Consider the following 22,022-nt stretch of genomic DNA (forward strand, 5'->3'; position numbering starts at 1 on the left):
GTGCAGGGACTGAGGCAGAGGCAGTTAGGGAAGATCAGGCAAGCAGGCAGAGGTGGTTAGGGATGATCGGGCAAGCAGGCAGAGGTGGTTAGGGGTGATCAGGCAGGCAGGCAGGCAGAGGTGGTTAGGGGTGATCAGGCAGGCAGGCAGGCAGAAGAGTTAGGAGCCAGTGGTCCCAGATTGTGAGAGGAATGCCCGGATTGGAGAGGGTGCAGGCTGGGCTGAGGGACCCATCCTCCCGTGCACAAATTTCGTGCACCAGGCCTTTAGTGATTTATTATAACAGTGACGTGATATTCTTAATGTCTGCTCACACGGGGAAGGTTTGTGCAAGTGGCATCTGACTGGCTCTGAAGGAGGAGTTCATTGTCGCTCTGCTGGTAGCTCCTCGCTTGATAGACCTCCTGTGTCACTCAGTGATTTTGCTGGTTGCAGGGGGAGCTGGAGCCCTTGGTCTGTCTGCAGCAGGGCTGCAGGGTGGGAGGTGGAGGTGCCTGGAGCACGATTCATTTCACTTGACACCTGACTGGGACCCTCACTCCTTCGCTCCCTGGCACACGTTTCCTGGGTGTCAAGCCTCGTCCCGGAGCTTCAGGGGAGTGAGGCTCGCAGTCTCTGCCCTGCAGGAGGGTGGTTACCCACGGTTGGAGTGTGCTTGATCCGTGTGCTTTTCCAAGACACAACAGGGAAGCAGGAGTTGGGAACGCTAATGGTCCATGGCCACTTGGCAAAGCTGTATGGCTTTTCCCAGAATCATTTACCTGGAGGAGAACCATCACCACCCTGAAAGCCAGGCAGGTCCTCCACCCCCACTGGCCACTTCCCACGTCGGGGCAGCCTCCGCCCGTGGCTAATGGCCACAGGAGGCTTGTCTTTCAGCAGCCGCCACAGCAGGTTTCTGAGTCTGAGTCCCCCCGAGTCTTGGCTCCTGCAGATGGTACAAGGACAGCTGATGGGGGTGGTAGAGTGGAGGTGGAGGGCTGCAGACAGAGGCTGCAAACCCTGGAACCCTGGGTGGTCTCTGTCAGCCTGTCTCTGGGTGTGGAGACGTCAGGAAGGGGGTCTGGACAGGGATTTGCCTGCGTGGGGAAGAGCGAAAGGGGATGAGTCACGAGGAGCTGCCGAGTCACCTGACCGGGAGGTTCCAGCAGGCCGGAGGGACAGCCAGGGGCTGGTCAGGGGCTCCCCCTTGTTCTCTGCAGCCTCCAGAGAGGCTGTGCCGGACCCTGTAAGCACTGAGAGGGGAAGAAAATAATAGCCGTGAGTGAGGAGGAGGGTAAGGGCTGGACTGGGGGTGCCTAGAGGAGCAGGGCATGTGGGTGTGCACGTGCCTGTGTGCCACTGGCCCCTGGCAGCTGCTTGGGCCCCAGCAGACAGGCCTCTGGCCCCATCGGCCTGGCTCAGCCCAGGGAGACTCTGTTCCTGAGCTGGGCGGAGGGCTCCCCTGGCCCCGGGGAGGGAGTCAGCTGTCCCGTGGGTGGAATTCCCTGAATCTGTGCTGGTCTCTGTGAGAAGGGCAGGGAGTTCAGAAAACAGTGTTGGTGTTCCCAGCAGGCTAATGGAGAGAGGCTGCTTACCCAGGGACTGGAAGGGACCCTGGAGAAGGGTCGGGTGGGAGGAGGGACTCGGCTCCGGGCTGGAGGGGACCCGTGTCCATCCCCGCCGCGCTCAGCTCTGCAGAGAGAAGCCGCTCCCGGAGGCTGTGCAGTCTCCTGTGTGTGGGTGCCTAGCGGGTGTTTCCCTCCTCAGGGAGCAGGACCAGCGCCAGCACGAGGAATCCCTGCAGGAGCTGGGGAAGCTCCTGCACACCCAGAGGGAGGCTCTGAAACAGGAGCAGGAGGTGAACGCCCTGGCTGCCCAGGAGTGGGAGAGGCTGCGGCAGGAGCTGGACAGGTAACCGCCTCCGCCCCCTGCAGCGCCTCTGCCAGGTTTCATTCCGAGCAACTCACTCAGCACCCACTGAGCTGAGCTCAAGCGAGTCCCCTGGTGATGGTGTATTTTTACCAGCCCTGTCATGGTCACAGCTGGACGGTCACAGGTAAAGGCACGCCAGCTGGTGGCCGGGAGGGGAGGGCTAGCGACACTGGGATGCTGCATTGTCTAGGCCTGGTGACCTCCCCTGCACCTTGATGATGGTGATGATTGTATCGGGCGAGGGCCCCTTCATCCTCCACCACCAGCCACCCCGTCAGGGAGAGGCGCTCGGTCCCCGGCATTCACGCATTCCCTCTTGGTGAATTCACCTCCTCCCTGAAATGCACGTGAACCCCCAAATCGGTAGCGGTAGCCTTTCATGGGCCTGTCCAGAGTGGGAGATACTGGAGTCGCCGATGGGCACATTGCAGGGGAGGCTGAACAAGACCTTTGGCTCCTGCCTTGTTTCAGCTCTCACACTGCAAACCAGTGTCCCTTCTGTGGCCCATTGAGTGCCATGGAGTTCTATTTTCGTGCTTTTTGGTGGCGATGTCGCTGTTTGAAATGGCCCCTAAGTGGAGTGCTGCAGTGCTGTCCAGTGTCCCCAAGTGCAAGTCTGCGCTGAGCCTCATGGTGAATAAAGGAGCGGCATTTGAGACTCACAGGAACCGGGGGGGACAGTTTCAGTGTCCACTAAATGAGTGTTCTCGGTGGCTTGATAGGACATTATACTGTGAACCATGAGAATTAACTGCATTATTGTTATTCCTCTTTAAAAAAAAAAAAAGATGAGGAAAGAGGCTCAGAGGGACTCAATAACTTGCTCAAGTTCATGCTCCTAGTTAGTGGCCCAGTCAGGATTCAAATCCAGGTCTTGTCTCAACCCAGAGGCACGGCCACATGAAGCCTTCCTTCCCACAGCCTTGTTCTAATATGTATTGGGGGCTACAGACTCAGGTGCCTCCAGGGCCGGGCGGGTCCAGCCGGTGGGGAAGGAGTGTCAGCGTCAGAGCAGACCCTGGTGGGGAACACACACCCTCTGAGGGCTGTCAGCTGGGGGGCAGGCCCGGGCTGCCAGGTCATTCCTTTTTTAATCTTTTTTTTTAATCCTTACCCCAGGACAATGTTTCCATCTACCTCGGTAGCTTCATGACTGACAGTCTGAGCAGCTGCCTCAACCCAGGGGACTCATTTTCCAGCAAGGAAAGCAGGGTCTGAGCTGTCAAGGCCCACGGGTTTCCGACCCTGAGTTCCACATAGTTTGGGGCTTGCTCTCCTGAGATGATGCTCAGCCTGATCCTCGGTGCTTCAGCAGGTCTCCTCCACGTGTTAGGGTTCCCGGACCCACATCACGAGCTTTCATCCCCATGTTCCTGACTCAGCAATCACAAGGCCATGAGCACCGTGATGTCTGATTCCCAGGAAAATGCCGGCCCTTCTGGACCAGGTCCCAGGCTGGGCTGAGTCAATTTACGTGTTTTATTTTAAAAACCAGATTGCTTCTCTTTCTCCTCGATTTACAGAGAGGAGGAGGACACAGTCCTGGACGCCTACGAACCCAAGGATCCTGCTCCCAGGAAGTGAGTTGATTTAATGGCAGTAACTTTGGCACAGAACAGAACGCTTGCTCTCTCATGAGCGGGGAAAGCCGTAGCATCTAGAGCAGTGACCAGTTTGTTGGGCCCTCATCTTCCCCTCTATGGCAGGTCCAGAGTGGGGTCTGTGTGAATTCACTGCAAATTGTGTTCTACCCCCTGAGCCCGGCATACAAAGATCATGGTGCTGGCGAAGAGCTCCATCCTTCTGAACCCCAGATTTACAGCCACTTGCCCGGATGGAGGGACAGTGAGGGTTGGCAGAGTCCTAAGCCTCTACTTCTAATAGGAAAAAGCGCTGGATCGGAGCCAGAGCCGTTATCAGACTATTCAAACACAAAAGCACAAGAGAACCAGCGGAGCTGACCCCAGACCGCCCTCCCGGGCCCCTGGAGGCCACGCCATCATGCTCATACCGGATGGAAGAGCGAGACACCCCCAGTGTGCCTGTGGGCAAAGGTAGGAGGAGTGCCTTGGCTCCAGGTGGGAAATGAAGGGGAGGACCTCAGGTCTCCCTCGTGGACGGGGCAGCACCAACGAGATGGCGTGCTGGGTGTGCACACGTGTGCAGGCGCCTGAAGGGGGTGTGCTCCCCACTTAGGTATGTGAACAGCCAAATAGAAAATATAAACCCACGTCAGTGCTGTGGGAGTTTCGTCCCAGAACAATTTAGTTCCTTTAGCACGAGAAGCCTCGCCCATCACATACAGGTGGTGGGTCCTGGAATGTCCAGAGCGGATCTCCATACAGTTACCGCAGAGAGAGCCCAAGAGGGTAAGTTTTGGGGTTTCCTTGTATCTGCCAGGCCTGGGATGAGCCATTTCTGGAGGGAGATCCCGGTGCATTTAACACGTAATGGACACGTGCAAGGTCTTCAGGGGGGCCTCGGGGGCTGAGCTCTCTGTCCCTCTGAAAAGCAGGTGCGGTTCTCTTCTCCCACCTCCTGGCCTTGAGTCCTCCCACCAAGGGGCGCTGTACCTGGTCATTTAGGGCTGGGGTGGGAGTGAGCCAGAGGTTCCGAAATGGGTTTCTAGTTGATGTGCTGCATATGTTTCATCGGATCTAAGAGGCTGGCAGTTGTAAGCTATATGACTATGTGATCATAGAAAGGAAATGAATGGGTGGTGGCAGTGATGATTTTGTCTGAGTTGCCACCTCGCCGACCGAGATGGGAGAGATGCTCGAAGCTGCATCCTGATTTCAGAGATGTAAGGTTTGGGGGTGAAATGTGCATTTTACAATCGATTAAACAAAGCCATCGTCTTAAACGTGGTTTCGTCTTCAAATTCACGTTTAAATATCATTGTGTACATTATTTACCTACAAACCTGCCCAACAAGCCCCCTGAGAAAGCAAATTTTATGAAGGACACGGGCTTTCTGAGGACCAGGGCCGTGCCTGAGACTCGTGTGCTCTCAGCGGCTGGCGTTCCAGTAGCTGACAGGGCCCAGGGCCTGTGCCAAGCCGCCTTCTGAGTGTGATGTGTGCACAAGCCTCTCCAGGTGGCAGTCACCACTTCAAGTCCGGGTGTGTCACTGGAGATGCTAAAATGAGGTGTGCACACGCATGCCCACTGTTTGGGGACTAGTGCTTGCATGCCCAGTCTTTACAACAGGTGAATTAGGTCAAAAGCTCCCGTGCAGGGAAATGATCATGAAGCTCTCATACTGGCTCCTTAAATGTTGTGGCATTTACCACCTCAACTTGTGTTATTGTCTGAGTTGACTTAATGACTACAATCAGCCTAATGGAGTTGGCAAACCTTTCAGAGAAAAAAATGCTCCACTGATCCAAACTGTCGTTGAGGTCCATGAATGAGCAGGTCATTGTTAAATGTGGGTAACGGCAGCCGTGCAATGGTGCTTCCTGGGCTCAGCACCCTTTAGGCAGTTGACCCGCTCTATCTATCGCCTTTGGTTCTAACTTCCGGGTGAGGTAGGCACCATTCCTGTCCCCTGTTCAGAGCTGGGAAAGTGCGGTTTGCCAGGATTAAGCACTGGCCCAGAGAGTAAGTGTTGGAACTGGGATCCGAACCCGGGTCTGACAGATACGGGGCCGGAACTTTAACCCCTGTGAGCACTGCCTGCACTTCAAGCTGCTTTGGTCCCTGAAGATGCTGAACCCACCTGGGGCCCCAGCATTGAGTAGTGGGTCCTTATCCTGTGGTGGGAGCTGTGGTCAGCAGATGGCGCTGTGGGGAAAGAAGTAACCAAGGTGCCTCTATGGCTGTGGTTCTCAACCTTCCTAATGCCGCGACCCTTTCATACAGTTCCTCATGTTGTGGTGACCCCCACCCATAAAATTATTTTCGTTGCTACTTCATAACTGTAATTTTCCTACTGTTATGAATCGTCATGTAAATATCTGATATGCACGATATATTTTCATTGTTACAAATGGAACATGATTAAAGCATAGTGATTAATCACAAAAACAATATGTAATGATGTATGTGTTTTCCGATGGTCTTAGGCGACCCCTGTGAAAGGGTCGTTCGACCCCCAAAGGGGTCGCGACCCACAGGTTGAGAACCGCTGCTCTATGGACTTGAATCCTTAATCAGAAATCGGGTGAATCAGTTATGTTCATGTACATGACATGCTCAGAAAGTTAGACCAATTGTCTGCTCTGGTCAGACTATGATTTAAAGGCCATGAGGGTAGGTTTAGAGTCGAGGATATGTAGGAATCTAAACAGGAATATTACTTCAAAATATATTTTTTATTGATTTCAGAGAGGAAGGATAAGGTAGATAGAAACGTCAATAATGAGAATCATTGATTGGCTGCCTCCTGCACGCCCCCTACTGGGGATTGAGCCGCATCCTGGGCATGTGCCCTTGGCCGAAATCAAACCTGAGACCCTTGAGTCCGCAGGCCTATGCTCTGCCCACGGAGCGAAACCAGCTAGGACTAAACAGGAATAATTTCTGATGTTGAGGGTGTTTTGGCATCCAAAAGAGGTAGAGCTCTAGCTATTTTGGCGGAGGTAGGTACTCTCATTATTTTCAAACTTATCCTCTCTCTCTCTCTCTCTCTCTCTCTCTCTCTGTCTCCTCCCCCATTTCCACATTCTCTCTAAAGATCAATGGAAAAAATATCCTCCAGTGAGGATTTAAGAAAAAAAAGTATTAGTGAAGAGTTGAGGTCGACAGTTTTACTACAGAAACATACCGTTACGTGTTCCAAGGTCTTTGAACAGGAGCAGGAGTTAGTGTGTGTCACCAAGGTGTCAGGAAGCCTGTCATGAAAAGGGTTGAGTAAGCCCAGCTGGTGCAGCTCAGTTGGTTGAGCATCGTCCCATGAACCTGGAGGTCACGGTTTGATTCCTGGTCAGGGCACGTGCCTGGGTTGTGGGCTTGATTCCCAGGAGGGGACCTTCAGGAGGCAGCCAATCCATGATAGAAACCTCATTGATCTTTCTATTTCTCTCTCCCTTCCTCTCTCTGAAATCAATAAAAACACTTTTAAAAAGGATGAGTATGAAAAGGCAGGTCCTAAATTAATAAACATCTTTTTTAATAATTTAACACATTGAAACTGAAAAATGGTTTAACACATCAGCTCCTAGAGCAATATAGACTTCTCACGTGCTAAGTAAAGCATTGGCACAAGGGTGCCACTGAATTAACTAAATGGAGTCGGAGCCTAAATGATTCACCGAGTCCTGATTCTGGTTGTGCCGTGGGTATTGTTTCCATCTCTCCTGGGCTGGACAGGATTCTGGTTTCCCGAGTATGGTTAGCGAATGTAGCATCATTTGTTATTATTCAGTTCATTTATTTCGTGTTTTCTGTTGTTTTCTTTTTTCCTTCATCTCTTGGGTTATCTCCAGATAACAACGTAGCCGCTCGGCACAAAAAGAAAAAAAGGAAGAAGACAGACAAGTCACCAGCGGCCCGCCCGTCTATGTGGAAGCGCCTTCAGTGCTGGTCATCCTCGGACATCCCACCCCCTTCTAAATAGGCTCTCCCTTTCCCAGACACTCAGATTCCTTTCCCTTTACCAGCTCCTCACCAAATACCCTCCCTCATTTATGAAGAAAAAAAAAAAAGGAAAACCACCAATGACCCGTACAGAAAGGCCAGAGGACCTATAGTGGCCCCTCCTCCTGACCCCAAAGCAGCTCCCGAGCCTTCAAACTACCAACGTGCCTCTGAGGACAACGGCCTCCTCTCCCATCCGCCTGCGGTGCCCGGAGCGGCTGTAGAACGAGGAAAGGGGTTCCCGTGCTGCTTCCACTTGTCCCGTTAGTGAGGATGCTGTGACAGCCCTAAGGGTCACACCCCCATATGTGGAACTCCTGTCTGACCCTCCAGCCACTGGAATCTTGTGAACAAATGCACTTTGGCCTGGGGATGCTCACACTGCAATGACAGACCGACATCCCCGAGGCCGCCACTCTGTGAGCGTGCCCCTTAGGACACGTGTTAGCTACTTCACCTCCATTTAAGCGTGCGTGTGCGAGTGCGTGTGCGGGTGAGCAGATACACGCACGCACGCACTCTCTCAGGCTGGGCCTCGTGGCCCGGACTCCCGCCTCCCTCTCCCAGAAGCCTGGTGGTCCCAGGAGACGCCCAGACCAGCCAAACGACAAGACCTTGAGGTCCTGGTGGACCCTGGTGTCAGGCTCACTGTTAACCCAGAGCGTTGCCAAGCCAGGCCTGGGCCCCATGTCCTTCAGGCCAGGGCGGTCTTCCAGGCAGGTGGCCTCAGGCTTTGCCTCTCTCCAGCTGGCTCCTGGGCCACCTGCTCACTTTTCTGTAAACACGGGGTCTGCCCGGCCTGGGCGATGGGGCAAGAAAAGCCCGGCCCGCCCCCTCCCAGCAAGTGTCCACAGTGTGCAGAGGGGAGCGTGTGCGAGAGGCAGGTGCAGCCTGATTTGAAAGTGGCTGCACCGCCCCAGTGTCCCCATCGAGCATGAGACTTTATTATTCCTTGAGTGACTTCCTGGGGTAGAAACCAAATTTAATCTATTACATACATGTGTTCACCCTCGTGAAATAGATGTGCTTTGAGGTGTCCCCCCAAATATATATATACTACAGGGTGTCCCCCCAAATGTAAATACACTTTCACAGCTGATAACTCAGTTTTCACTCCATTTCAGGGTTAACGGATTTGACGTAATGGGTGAAGCCAGACTCAGCTTTGAACAAAGGAGATGTATCCTCTGGACTTGCTTCTGGGGACACACAAAGGATGAGGTGTCTGGTACAGAACGGGCCACAGTGCAGGCACCGAGGCCTCTGTGGAGAGGATGCGCACACACAGAGCAGCGGCTCTCGGTGTTTGCGATTCCATTGCTTCCTCAGCAGCAGCGCCAGAACTGAGGCGAGCGATGGAGGCGCCAACACCAAGAACCGTTCCTGCGGTGGGTGTGTGTGCGTCTCTCTCTCCATAGCTGCCCTGGACTCCTCACCGTTGTCTGTTGTCTGCCGTCGACTTTTATCTTTTATGTGTCCCCATAAAAGGCCTAGTGCAGAAATTTTCTTTGTTCAAAGCTCAGTCTGGCTTCACCCATTTCTTCAAATGAGTTAAACATGAAAAGGTGAAAATTCAGTGAATTGTCAGCTGTTAAAAGTGTGTGCACATTTTTTTGGAACTCTACAATCCGTTCCATTGGGGGTCATTCTCTTCCACCAGAGTCTCACCTGTATGTACATGGGGGGGGCGGGGGTGCGCCCTATATGTTCAAAAGGCAGCCATTCTATTCCTTCGGGAGTTGATTTATTATTTCTTTTCACGGTGTGCACATTTTTTGGACCACCCTAGATGTACATTCCATAGGGAGTCATTCATGTTTGTTGGGAGTCTAACCTCTGTGTACCATTCTTGGGGGATACTCCATGTTTATGTTCCATAGGGAGTCATGTTTATCGGGAGTCTGACCTGTGTACCATTCTTGGGAGACATTCCATGTTTATATTCCATAGGGAGTCATGTTTATCGGGAGTCTGACCTGTGTACCATTCTTGGGGGACATTTCATGTTTATGTTCCATAGGGAGTCATGTTTATCGGGAGTCTGACCTGTGTACCATTCTTGGGGGACACTCCATGTTTATGTTCCATAGGGAGTCATGTTTATCGGGAGTCTGACCTGTGTACCATTCTTGGGGGAAATTCCATGTTTATGTTCCATAGGGAGTCATGTTTATCGGGAGTCTGACCTGTGTACCATTCTTGGGGGACATTCCATGTTTATGTTCCATAGGGAGTCATGTTTATCGGGAGTCTGACCTGTGTACCATTCTTGGGGGATACTCCATGTTTATATTCCATAGGGAGTCATGTTTATCGGGAGTCTGACCTGTGTACCATTCTTGGGGGACAGTCCATGTTTATGTTCCATAGGGAGTCATGTTTATTGGGAGTCTGACCTGTGTACCATTCTTGGGGACATTCCATGTTTATGTTCCATAGGGACTCATGTTTATCGGGAGTCTGACCTGTGTACCATTCTTGGGGGACATTCCATGTTTATATTCCATAGGGAGTCATGTTTATCGGGAGTCTGACCTGTGTACCATTCTTGGGGGACAGTCCATGTTTATGTTCCATAGGGAGTCATGTTTATCGGGAGTCTGACCTGTGTACCATTCTTGGGGGACATTCCATGTTTATGTTCCATAGGGAGTCATGTTTATCGGGAGTCTGACCTGTGTACCATTCTTGGGGGACATTCCATGTTTATATTCCATAGGGAGTCATGTTTATCGGGAGTCTGACCTGTGTACCATTCTTGGGGGACAGTCCATGTTTATGTTCCATAGGGAGTCATGTTTATTGGGAGTCTGACCTATGTACCATTCTTGGGGACATTCCATGTTTATGTTCCATAGGGACTCATGTTTATCGGGAGTCTGACCTGTGTACCATTCTTGGGGTACATTCCATGTTTATGTTCCATAGGGAGTCATGTTTATCGGGAGTCTGACCTGTGTACCATTCTTGGGGGACACTCCATGTTTATATTCCATAGGGAGTCATGTTTGTCGGGAGTCTGACCTGTGTACCATTCTTGGGGGACACTCCGTGTTTATGTTCCATAGGGAGTCATGTTTATCGGGAGTCTGACCTGTGTACCATTCTTGGGGGACCCTCCATGTTTATATTACATAAGGAGTCAGTTGTTTGCGTCAGGAGTCTCACCTGCTGCTGTGTGTTTGGCCGGATTCCTGACACATTTTGTTTCCTCTTGCTACTAAAGGTGCTCATCGTGGGAGGTACTGAACCTGGTGATTGGGGGTTTATAAAGATTTTCTCCGTTAGAGCTAAAGTACTGAGAAATGTTAACATGGTCAATTGTCAAAGTGGTTTGGGTTGTACATTAAATAGCCATTGATTCTGGAACACAAGGACGGGTTTGTAATAAAATGAGATGTTGTAGAATTGAGTTCTAGTTTTTCTCACCACTTCGTCACTGGCAGCGTTTTGGGGGTGTAGGGTCTCTGGGCTCCCTGCTCAGCCCCCCAGTCTCCCCAGCCCCTGGAATCCACCAGCTCCCTTTGCCACAAGGTCAGAGCATGGGAAAGCGAGGTTTCCTGTTTACCATGCAAGTGTTTATTTTACACTGTTAGTTGAATCCCATTTTGATATGGGATTTGTATCACAACAGGAGCTCAGCTTAAAGTGATCCATTGGCTTTTTCCAAGGCCACTCAACCAGGAAGTGTCAGAAGGAGGAGGGACAGAGGGATGCATGTAGCCATCCCCTCCCCTGATCTAATGGTGTTCTGTCCAGCTGCCACCTGGGTGCCCCCTCCCTTTGTCACCAAAACTCTCCTGGAAGGTGCCGCCTCTCGCCTCCTTCCTATTCTTTCTGGATTCCTGCAGCTGTGGGAGCCGCCCACTCAGCGAGCTGCCCTCCCCAATGCCTGGAGCCAAACTGAGCAGTGGCACCTGCAGGCCGCCTCCCCTGCGCCTTTGGCTTTTGCAGGGTCTGACACTGGCCAGTCACCCCTCAGAACTCTCAGCCTCTGTCCCCTGATTCTCTCCCATCTGGGACAGCTCTTCAGGGCTCACACTTGCCAGTCGCTCTGTCACTCCCTCATTCCTTCCACAACCACTCACTGAACGCTCCTGTGTGCTCACTCCCAGGTTCCACCGTGGAGGCAGCTCCCTCCAGGCCCCCTCTGCCGGGCTGACCCACACGCTCCCCCAGCACTGACCACTGCTGAGCTCCAGGCCTGAGGTCGGCTGCCTTAGACCTTCTGCCCGGGCTGCAGGCTTCCTCCACTCTCCCTGGCTCCTCTGGGCTCCCTACTTACCCAAGGACACCAGCTGTCAGTCACAGAAGCCAAAAGCCTGTGGTGCTGGCTGGACCCCTCTCACCACTTCCCACAGGTGATGGCGCCCCTGAACCTGGGAATGGGTCTGGAATCTGCCCGCCCATCTTAGCTGACTGTTCTCATCCCAGGTCCCCCGACACCCCTGTCCCTGGGTCTTGGCAGGGGCTTGCCAACTGGTCTGCCTGCCTCCTATACCTCGGCCCCCTGGCACCTCTGGGCATCCACCCTGGGTGGCCTTCCTTTCTGACCCTCCCCTCCCTCAGCCTCCACACCAGCTACAGCATTTCTTCGCGGTCTAGCTTCTCCATGGGCCACTTCAGGGTGCACCCAGCCCTCTATCACCCCCACCCCTCCAGCCTGAGACAAGCTCGTACACATCCACAGCTTTCACTGCAATCTTCCCGAGGCTCCAAACACCTCCAGCCCCAGCCACTCCTGGGAACCTCCAGGTCTGTTTCCAGCTTGGATGTCCCCAGACACCTCCAACTCAAAGTGCTCAGCACACGGTTCACCATCCTCCCCCACCAAAGCCTCTGTGCACCTCCTCTCATCACCTCTGTCCCCTTCCCCCAGACCATGTTGGGCCTCCCCTCTCTCTTCCCCGTGTCCTATCCCTCACTCCCTCAGCTGCTTCCAACTCTGATGTCTCGCTCACATACCCAGCCATCCCAGGTGGTGGCCCCCCCTGGGCAGTACCATGGGGTCCCGTTGCTGAGGGGGCACCCAAACCATGCCCCGGGGAGCTCCAGGGCCCCACCTCTACCCTGGCCTGGGAGCTGTGTGATCTGGGGGGTGGGAAACATCCAAGTGACAGCTCAGGGCGGAGGTCTGCCTGCAGAGAGGGTGGGATTGCCTGTGGCACCAGAGGGGTTCTCCCCTCGGACAAACCTTGGGAAGGAAGCATCCAGCCAAATGTTTATCAACCAACCAGAGGGAGAGGAGGGACTATGTTTATCTGTATGCACAACACACATACATACACATGTATATACACATGTATGCACACAGCCCATCGATTCCCTTAGAAAGCTCTCATTGATTTTGCCAAACAGGTGTATTGATCGCCCACCTATGCTTGCCCTTGACTAACGGATGAATGTGTTTCCAACGTGAATATTGGAGGATGTTTTCTTTTATGTTGGCAAGTAAAGCGAGCTGATGGTGTCTGTGAGAACCTCACTCAATCAGGTAGTCCTTTTCTGAATGGCAGCCCAAGTCCCTCAGATTCTTATACTGTATTTGTATTGTAATGCCTACAGACATTTTTTTAAAAACCAGAGATACAATGTACAAACACAATATTCACCCAAGACATACTTTTAAGTTTAATCTCGACTTTTAACATTTTGTCCATCACTCTTATGTCTAGACACTGAAGAAAACAAATCAAGCCCTGATTTGGTAACATTTGCCAATTTCCTCAGTGTAAATACTTTCACTACAGCTGATTTCAAGCTGCCAACCTGGAGTCCCTCCGCACCAAGATGGGACTAGAGGTGCGGTGCCGCCTGTTCTATAATATCACCTCCACACAGGGACAATAGGTATGAATAACCCAAGAGCATAGGTAACAGGAAAACAATTACAAGGGGCAAGTTCGGAGTATTTATTAAGTTTATTTTTAAATATGTTTTTCTTATTTTAGAAAGAGGAATGGGGAAAGAGATCAATGTGAGAGAGAAATTGATCGGTTGCCTCCAGAACACACCTCTACCAGGGACCAAACCCACAACCTGAGCTTGTGCCCTGACTGGGAATGGAACTGGTGACCTTTTGGTGCACAAGACAATGCCCAACCCACTGAGCGACACTGGCCAGGGTATTACCTTTGTTTTTAATATAAATTATGTAATCACAGGCTCACATAAGTTAACTTATAGCCATGGCTGAGTTTAACACCTGGCTTGTCAAGTCCCTGGAGACACTGCTCAATGGGCTCTCACAAGCCAGCACAGGCTGCCTCCAGCACAGCAAGGGCACTGCCTGGTAGGCTGGGCTGAACGGAAGGGGCCTGTGTGGGTTACAGTGAGCCCATGCCTGCGCCTGCACTGGACCCACGGGAGGGGCTGCACGGGACCACGGTCAGAAGGATGGAAGTAGAGGCCGGGCACTCAGAAACAAACTGATCAAGGTCCGGAGAGGTCAGGTGATGGGCTTGGGGTCATGCAAGCCAGTCCCAGGGCCAGGACCTGCTGCGCAATAGAGTAGCCACCAGGCCACCGGCAGCAACTCCGCCCCCAATGGCGATGGCAGATGCTGACATGGTCTTGGCCATTAAGGAGGCTCTGGCTGAGATCTTCGAAGACACTTGGTCCATGTCCCCATCTGAAGAGCAGCTAACTGAGGCTCAGAGGGGAGACCTGAGCTGCTCAGGCTCACAAGTGAGTGACAGTACTGACCTGGCTTCCAGTGGCGGAGGTATCGTGCTCATTCCTACAGAGTTCCCCCTAGCTCGCCCCACCCTGTCCACGAAATGCAGCACGGGCACCAGGGGAAGGTCACAGCATCTCCTCTTTATTTCCCATCCTTATCTGAACCATTCTCGGAGGAAGAGGGTTCCTCTATTTTAGACCCCAGCCAGGCCCCAATAGATGACCCAGTCAATCCCAGGAGGATGTTGGATGACATGGAGAGTCCAGCTGCCCCTGGGGAAGAAGAGAGGGTGAAACCACAGGGACACAGGGTGCCCTAGCAGCCAGGGAGGAGGGTCAGAGATTCTAGGGAACCTCGGGTGGCCAGAGGCCCCAGCATCCCACTCCTGCTCCCTCCTCTACTTCCTAAAACCTTAGGATGTCTGCTCTGGGGAGCGGCTGCCCCAAGAGGAGGCATGAACTCTCGTGGCGAGTCCACCAGTGACAGACAGGGAAGACCTTGTGAGAAACGGCAGGCACCACACCTTCTAGACGAGGCTGGAGTCTAGAAGTGGGTGGGCGGGAGGGGGGACCTGCCCAGGTTTTGTAGGGTTGGGTGGGAATGCATATCTGCTGGGTTGTACCCCTGGACCCACCCACCCCAAACCAAAAGAGGGGACAGCAGAGGGGAGACAAAGGACCAGGGACTGAGGACCAGGTGACTGGAGGGAGAGGACAGGCCCTCCCTCAGGCTTAGGCCTGGGATGAATCCCATCCTGGCCCCGATCCTCCCCTTTATCCCTCACTCTTGCTCAGGACACCTACCCGCTGACTGTAGAGTGGCCACCAGGCCACCGGCAGCAACTCCGCCCCCATTGGCAATGGCAGCTGCTGACATCATCTTGGCAGCTATGGAGGAGGCGGCGATGCCTGCGCTGGTGAACCCCATGGCGCCCAGCACCACGGGCGCAGCCCCCACGGCCAACACTGCGGGAAGAAGCGTTTGAGGTTGGCCCCATGGGACAGGCTCCTTCAGGTCTCCCTGTCATCTTCCCGGGGCATGACCTTGGGGTCTGCTCTGCTCTTGTGGGAGTCACAGGGCAGGGACAGGCACTAAACACAAGGGAAGGCTGTAGGTGTGACACAGCTAGTGGCCTGGATCCCAGGACTCTTCAGGCTTCTGTTTCGCTGACACCTGGGAGGCTCACTGCCCTCCTGGGCCTGAGTTGTCCTTGTGGAAACTAAATTAAGTCAAAATAAGCAGTGGCCTTCAAGCTTCCCCTTTGGCAGGAAAAAGTGACCCCACCCCCACCCCCGCCCCCGCCTCCCCCAGCACAGGGTCAGCAGAACATGACATCAGAGCTGCTCTTCTGAAGAGGTGATGGGGTGGGGGCTCCTGCCCTCTGCCCCTCAGGGCCCTGCAGCAGTGTGGGGTGTGCCCCTCCTCTTATATCTCCAGAGCAGTGCAGTCACAGAACATTCAACAATGAACATGTTCTGTATCTGCTCCATCTAGTACTGTAGCCACATGGCTATTGAGCATCGAGGTATGGCAAGTGTGACAAACGTTTCTATTTAATTCTGGCCACTGTATTGGAGGACGCTGCTCTACAGCATAGCTAACCCCTGGGCTCATTGGAGGAGCTACCAGGGTGCCCAAAGCAGCTCCTGGGAACCAGACACAGCTCCACTCCCACATTCCCGACACCCCTGCCTTCTGGGAGGAAGCCTGGGCTCAGACAGATGGAGTGGCTCGCCCAGGACCACAGGTTTACACCTGGGAGACGCTGAGCTGGGACTTGGGTGTGTTCATGGCTTCCCTTTGGTTCCTGCATTCTAAGGTTCACCTCTGGTACTCCACCTCTGTCCCCTGCCCACTCACCCTTGCCCACCCACACTACGGGGCTCCAGGGCATCCTGGGCTGGGTCACAGGAGGTGGCTCCCAGAGGCCCAGGGCCAGATGGGGGCTTGGCCTCCTTCCCAGACAGACTCACCTCCTCCTGTCACGGCTGTACCAACCTTGACTGGAAACAAAAAGAATGCATATAAGTGCAGCACGCTGGCCTCCCCTTGCCCTTCCTGCTGCCGCCCACAGTGGCAAGGGGGCTCTGGAGCCGGGATCAGAGGAGAGAGCAGCCCCTACTTGTGCTCCCACAGGTCGGAGTTACTGAGCATGCGGAGTGGGGAGGATGCCCAGAGCTCTGAGGGGCTCCAGACCAGGAAGGGCAACACCTTGAAAAGACTCCACCCGCTTTTGGGAGGGACACAATATAACCCCCATCGCTGTCCCTCATTCATCCCATGTCTTCCGTGCCCTCCTCACCCATGTAGATTCCACACGTACCCACCACACGTGCCCCTTGCAAACCCTTAACTCTCTCCCCTCCTCTTCCTCTCTTGGGCTGCACTCCACCACGTTTCCTGTTCTCTTCACTCGCCCCACTCTGAGAACACCCAGAATTTACAACTTCTCCCCAATCTTCAAACCTGTAGATGGCCCGGTTCCCTACTTCCTATTGAACTCAGAAAACGCAGGCACCAGAAGAGAGCTTCTGTAGCCTCCCTTCCTTCACCAAGTCTGCCCCTCATCCCTCTCCCTCCTGCTTCTGTGCTGAGCAGCGCAGGCTCCCGGCCACCTGGGCCCTGGGCCCTGCTCTCTCCAACTCTAGGACGTGCTCCTCCTACACTGTTCTCCCGTGCTCCTGCACTATCAACGTCTCCCTCTGTCCAGGACCATTCCCAAGAGCATCCAACCAGGCTCTACCACCCACCACCTGAGAAACAAAGGCATCCTCTCCCTTTGTACCACATCTTCTAGTTGCCCCCTCACTTGGAGGCACTTCCTATAGCAAAGCTGCTTGAAATCATGTTCTACATTGAGAGGGAGGCAGCTGCACAGTGTTAGGCACCTGGACATAAGGCCATGTGAAGATGGAGACAAACTGGGGCGATGCATCCAGGATGTCTGGCAGCCACCAGAAGCGAGAAGAGGCATGGGACAGGTCCTCCCCTCGAGTCTTCAGAAGAAGCATGACCCTGTGGACACCCTGATTTGGGACTTCTAGCCTCCAGGACTGTGGGAGAGTCCATTTCTGTTGTTTTAAGCCACTTGGTGTGTTTATGATGGGCTAGGAGCATTTCCTCACCTGGCCTTCAGGAACCATCCTCACTTCTCTTCCTACCACACCTGCCTCCCCTTCCTTCCCCTACCCTCTCCTCTCCCTCATCTCTGATGGTGGCATGTCCAGGACTCAGTCCCGAGACCTCTTCTCTGCTTTGGCTCCAGCCCTTGGGTGCCTCACCCAGCCCATGCCTTTCAGGACCACCTGCATTCTGATGGCATACACATTTATATGTCCAGCCCAGACCTACTCCCAGAGCCCTCATGGTTGGGAAGTTACAGCAAAATCTGAGCTAGTAATGGTTTTAGGAAGTTGGTTGTCTAGGAAGTGGGCTCTCCCCAGACACTCATCTGCCGGTGCCTTGATCTTGGGCGTCCCACCCTCCAGAACTGTGAGAACTAAGTTTGTGTTGTTTATGAGCCAACAGTCTGGGGCATTTTGTTATAGCAGCCCTAAGTGACTATGACAGCACACAACGAACAGAGTGGAAAGGCAATCTACAGAATGGGAGGAAATATTCCCAAACCATATATCTGATAAGGAGTTCATATTCAGAATATATAATGAATTCCTATGAAAACAAAATACACAAATAACCCAATTTAAAAAATGGGCAAAGAGTCCAGCTGGGTGGCTCAGCTGGTTGAGTGTCCTCCTGTACACCATCCTGCAGATTCGATTCCAGGTCAGGGCATGTACCTAGATGTTGGGTTCGATCCCCAGTTGGGGCATATATGGGAGGCCTATAGGGAGTGGCTAGAGGGTTAAGCCTCAGATTGACCTGTGGCAGAGCCACAAACAAGTCCCAGCTTAGAGGGCAGAGCTATCCTAGCATAATTAAGCTTGACCTTATAGCGCTCCCTAGATCAGTGATGGCGAACCCATGACACGCGTGTCGAGATAACACGCGAATTCATTTTTTTGGTTGATTTTTTTTGTTAAATGGCATTTAAATATATAAAATAAATATCAAAAATATAAGTCCTTGTTTTACTATGTTTGCAAATATCAAAAAATTTCTATATGTGACACGGCACCAGAGTTAAGTTAGGGTTTTTCAAAATGCTGATACGCTGAGCTCAAAAGGTTTGCCATCACTGCCCTAGATCCTTCCTAGGTAGTTAGTGGGTTGAGAGAGATGCAGCAAGTGCTGCCAAAACAAGTGAAACTCACAAGAACATTGTAACTATGTTGACCACTACCTTGTTTATCCCTGACTATAAAATAAAGCCTCAGCTTGCCAGCTGGATCTTTTCTGTGTCCTCATCCAGGCATGGGAGATCTCCCAAACCCCGGCTATATTCTCTTTGTCTGTCTTCTTTAATCCTTCACCGCCCTCCTCAGGTTCACCCTTGGCCATGCTGACACTGCACAGAGGCCGCCAATTGATGTTTCCCTCACCTATGGAAAACAGTATGGAGGCCCCTCAAACAACTAAAATAGAGTTCCATATGATCCAGCAGTCCCACTTCTGGGTATTTGCCTAAGGACCTGAAAACAGGGTCTAGAAGAGATACGTGCACCCCATGTTCATAGCAGCGTTATTTACAATATCCACAAGGTAAAAGCAATCCAAATATCCAAAGGTTGATGAATGGATAAACAAAATGTGGTATCTACATACCATGGAATATTGTTTAGTCTTAGAAAAGAAGGAAATTCTGACACATGGATGAACCTTGGGACATTATGCTAAGGGAAATAAGTGAATCACAAAAAGACAAATACTGTATGATTCCACTGTGGACAAATAAAAGGGGTTCTATGGCAAGTAACCTCACAGGGTGATCTGAACATACATTTCTAACTGGGCAGGTCATGGTGGATAGTCGCATCCCAGGCCTATAACTTCTTTAGTGAAAGGTTTTATGCCAGTCCTGTCCAGTGTTGTGGTACATCTAGGTTAACACACCGTTGAAATACCAGAATACCCCCAGAAGGAGTTTTAATCCTTAAGAGAGCACATAATCCTATTAACTTTCCTATAATCCAATCCCCGTCCAGCTTTCTTCCATCTTCCTTATGTCCCCTCCTTAATTTCAAATGCATGAAAGAACCTGAAAAACTGTTATCCTCAGGGAGGAGCACAGAGGAGAAATGAAACTTACCCAGGCCCTGGTGTTGTGGGACCAATAGGTCCACTGGCAGTGGACTTTAACCGGCAAAGAGCCAGGCCTGAGCATGTACCAGGCTGATTAGAAGCTGGGCAGCAGACCTTTGTGACGAGCCAATGACAAAATCCTACCCCCTCACTTAGAAACAAACTGACCAAGGTTTACAGAGGGCACGTATATGGCCTGGGGTCAAGGAACAAGTCAGTCACAGAGCCAGGACCTGCAGTGCAGTCCTCCTGACTCCAGAGCATCGCTGGCTTCATTGCCCACGTACACTGTGACCCTTTTCTGGCGATCTGGGTATAGTAGAGCTTCCCACCAGGGACGTGGGCCTCAATGCTGACAGCTGAGGTGGGGTGAGGCCTCAGTGCCCAGGGACCAGTTACCTGCCATAGAGAAATTCTTTTCTTTGGTTTTGGGCTGGTCTGTGGAATCAGTTCTGGGCCACATTGGGGGTCCTGATGGGGGTCCGGGTGGTGGTCCCCAGGAGTACAACCAGCAGAGGATGGCTGAGAGGGTTCTTCCTCTTCCTCCTCTGGAAAAGGAGCAGAAAAAGAGCAAACTGAAGGCGGCAGATGTGGGACCAAAGGCTGCTGCCCCAGGTCCCTGAGGAGGGCATGAGGCCCAGACACCCCACACGGCACCCTCTGCCATTTCCCAACAACTCCGATGTGGGGAGGGGTTCTCTGTTGCAGCTGTGCTGACAGGTGATGGGAATGCTTGGAGATGAGCCCAAGCAGGAGCCAGAGTGAAGCATCCATCTTATATAAAAACTGCTGTGTGGCCCTAACAGGTTTGGTTCAGTGGATAGAGCATCGGCCTGCGGACTCAAGGGTCCCAGGTTTGATTCCAGTCAAGGGCATGTACCTTGGTTGCAGGCGCATACCCAGTAGGGAGTGTGCAGGAGGCAGCTGATCGATGTTTCTCTCTCATTGATGTTTCTAACTCTCTATCCCTCTCCCATCCTCTCTGTAAAAAAAATCAATAAAATATATTAAAAAATAAAAATAAAAATAAAAACTGCTGTGTGAAATTTTAACCCTGCATTTTGGCTTCTGTAAATGCTTGCTGGCTTAAATAATAAGGAAAATAAGACTACTCCCATTTCAGAGAGGCCATTAAACCTTCCCCAGACGAAGTTATCAGTGCTGGCACCAGGCCAAGCCTTTGGTTGAGGTCTCAAAGCCCCAGCATGTAGGGGCTCTTTAAGAACTTGCAAAGGGGACCGGAAAACCCCATATTTGGGAGACAAAGAGAGTAAAATGGTATAAATATAGGAAACTTCCTGTGTGATTTCACCCAGAATTTGAGAGACATTTTCCTCTGGGCCCGCGCATAATAATAATAATAATAATAATAATAATAATAATAAATGTAACTCCATCTCTCTAAGCGTTGCTTGGTTCTTCTCCGGTTTTCTGTAACAAGAGGGAGACCTGGTGACCAACTGAGAGCTGGCAGGTCTCTCACTTCACAGAGGGGCAGGCTGGGGCCCAGGAGGGAAGAGACTTGCTCACACCCCTTCTGCTCTGGGCCATGCACCCCAAGCCCTGGGTCACCTCATCCTCCAGAGCCTCCCCAGGGCACTCACCATCCCACTGAGACTCCTGCAGGAGGGCATCAGCCACAAACGCTTCTCCGTTCTCTATGGCTTTATCTGACATCTTGGTTGCAGTGTGGGAACACAAGGTGCACAACCTACTGTCGCACAGAAACAGAGTGTGAGACCCCGAGTGCTGTGCCTGACTTGTAATGGACTGGGATTTGGATGTGGGCACCTCTCTATTGCCCTGAGCCCTGCCCTCTGTTCTACAGCAGTCTATGGGCCACTTCTAGCACATCCCTCAAATCTGCACAGACATCAGCTTTTTAAGTTAATGACTTTGCCTGGCTCCCTGATGGCTAGGGTTCTATTCATCATTGTCCACTAACCACTGCCCCCTACCCAGTCTAACTCTTAGGGCTTGAGAATAACCTGGATTGGAACAAGACCGGTTGCTCCCAAAGTCTCAGGGTAAATGTGGGCTCAAACCCCTTCCCAGCACAGTCACCTTTGAGCACAGCCACAGCAGCCCTGGATGGCAGCAAAGAGCCTGTTGCTCCCTCCCCTTCCCCACTTCCCAGACCCTGCCTACCGTGGGAAGTAATTGCCTGAGAAGGCAGAGCAGAGGTGGAAGTCCTGTGTGATCTGAGGCTTTTGAGGACTCTCACAGGCTAAATATAGTCACCTTCCTGGATGATTTAAAACCTCGCGAGACAAATGAACCAGATGACTCATTCTTATCTTAGAGCCAGGTAGACCTGACCTTTGCCTTGCTAATGAGAAGATGGTGGGGAGTGTAGGCTGGTCCTCAGGATAATCTAATTCCAACACATCACAATGTCCCAGGCCTGATACTCAGCTTCTCTAATCACCTGGTGGTGGCTGCCTGGTTTGCAGGGCAACAGGGGAAAGTTTGTCTTAAATCAGAAGCAATGTCCACATAAACCAAAGCAGATCTGGAACCTCCCTGGGAGGGAGGGAGGCAATATAATCAATTTGCTAATCTTTCACTGGTTGGGAATGGTGGTGGTGGCCCCCGATCCTTGGTAGTTGTAGAATACACAGGACATGCTGCTGCTGCATTAATCCCC

General features: G+C 52.2%; 2 protein-coding genes across 2 annotated transcripts; one reads left to right on the top strand and one right to left on the bottom strand.

The window, feature by feature from the left end:
• Positions 1-1,558: 1,558 nt before the first annotated feature.
• LOC132222876 (protein Daple-like) lies at positions 1,559-10,839 on the top strand. The gene is made up of 6 exons (XM_059678217.1): positions 1,559-1,893; positions 3,438-3,494; positions 3,799-3,968; positions 7,344-9,382; positions 9,519-9,592; positions 10,427-10,839. Exons 1-4 carry the CDS (start codon positions 1,559-1,561, stop codon positions 7,472-7,474), a joined length of 693 nt encoding a protein of 230 aa, XP_059534200.1. The 3' UTR covers positions 7,475-9,382; positions 9,519-9,592; positions 10,427-10,839.
• Positions 10,840-14,293: 3,454 nt separating this feature from the next.
• On the bottom strand, positions 14,294-21,642 carry LOC132230157 (interferon alpha-inducible protein 27-like protein 1). Its single transcript, XM_059687164.1, has 6 exons — positions 21,524-21,642; positions 20,980-21,089; positions 19,775-19,921; positions 16,147-16,176; positions 14,977-15,138; positions 14,294-14,445 (listed from the first exon to the last, which is right to left on the bottom strand). The coding sequence occupies exons 2-6, from the start codon at positions 21,050-21,052 to the stop codon at positions 14,315-14,317; spliced, it is 543 nt and encodes a 180-aa protein (XP_059543147.1). The 5' UTR covers positions 21,053-21,089; positions 21,524-21,642; the 3' UTR covers positions 14,294-14,314.
• Between the last annotated feature and the right edge of the window lie 380 nt (positions 21,643-22,022).

This window comes from Myotis daubentonii, chromosome 1 (genome assembly GCF_963259705.1).
Source record: "Myotis daubentonii chromosome 1, mMyoDau2.1, whole genome shotgun sequence".
In the NCBI taxonomy this organism is placed as follows: Eukaryota; Metazoa; Chordata; class Mammalia; order Chiroptera; family Vespertilionidae; genus Myotis; species Myotis daubentonii.

What these genes read in the sequence shown, in the direction of transcription:
- LOC132222876 (XM_059678217.1), top strand. Translation starts at nt 1,559, where the DNA reads ATGGAGAGAGGCTGCTTACCCAGGGACTGGAAGGGACCCTGGAGAAGG. An exon ending in AAGGATCCTGCTCCCAGGAA is followed by an intron (nt 3,495 to 3,798) that starts GTGAGTTGATTT and finishes TACTTCTAATAG; the next exon opens with GAAAAAGCGCTGGATCGGAG. An exon ending in CAGTGTGCCTGTGGGCAAAG is followed by an intron (nt 3,969 to 7,343) that starts GTAGGAGGAGTG and finishes GGTTATCTCCAG; the next exon opens with ATAACAACGTAGCCGCTCGG.
- LOC132230157 (XM_059687164.1), bottom strand. Translation starts at nt 21,052, where the DNA reads ATGTCAGATAAAGCCATAGAGAACGGAGAAGCGTTTGTGGCTGATGCC. An exon ending in GCAGGAGTCTCAGTGGGATG is followed by an intron (nt 19,922 to 20,979) that starts GTGAGTGCCCTG and finishes CCTTTTCCAGAG; the next exon opens with GAGGAAGAGGAAGAACCCTC. An exon ending in GGCCACTCTACAGTCAGCGG is followed by an intron (nt 14,446 to 14,976) that starts GTAGGTGTCCTG and finishes CTTCTTCCCCAG; the next exon opens with GGGCAGCTGGACTCTCCATG.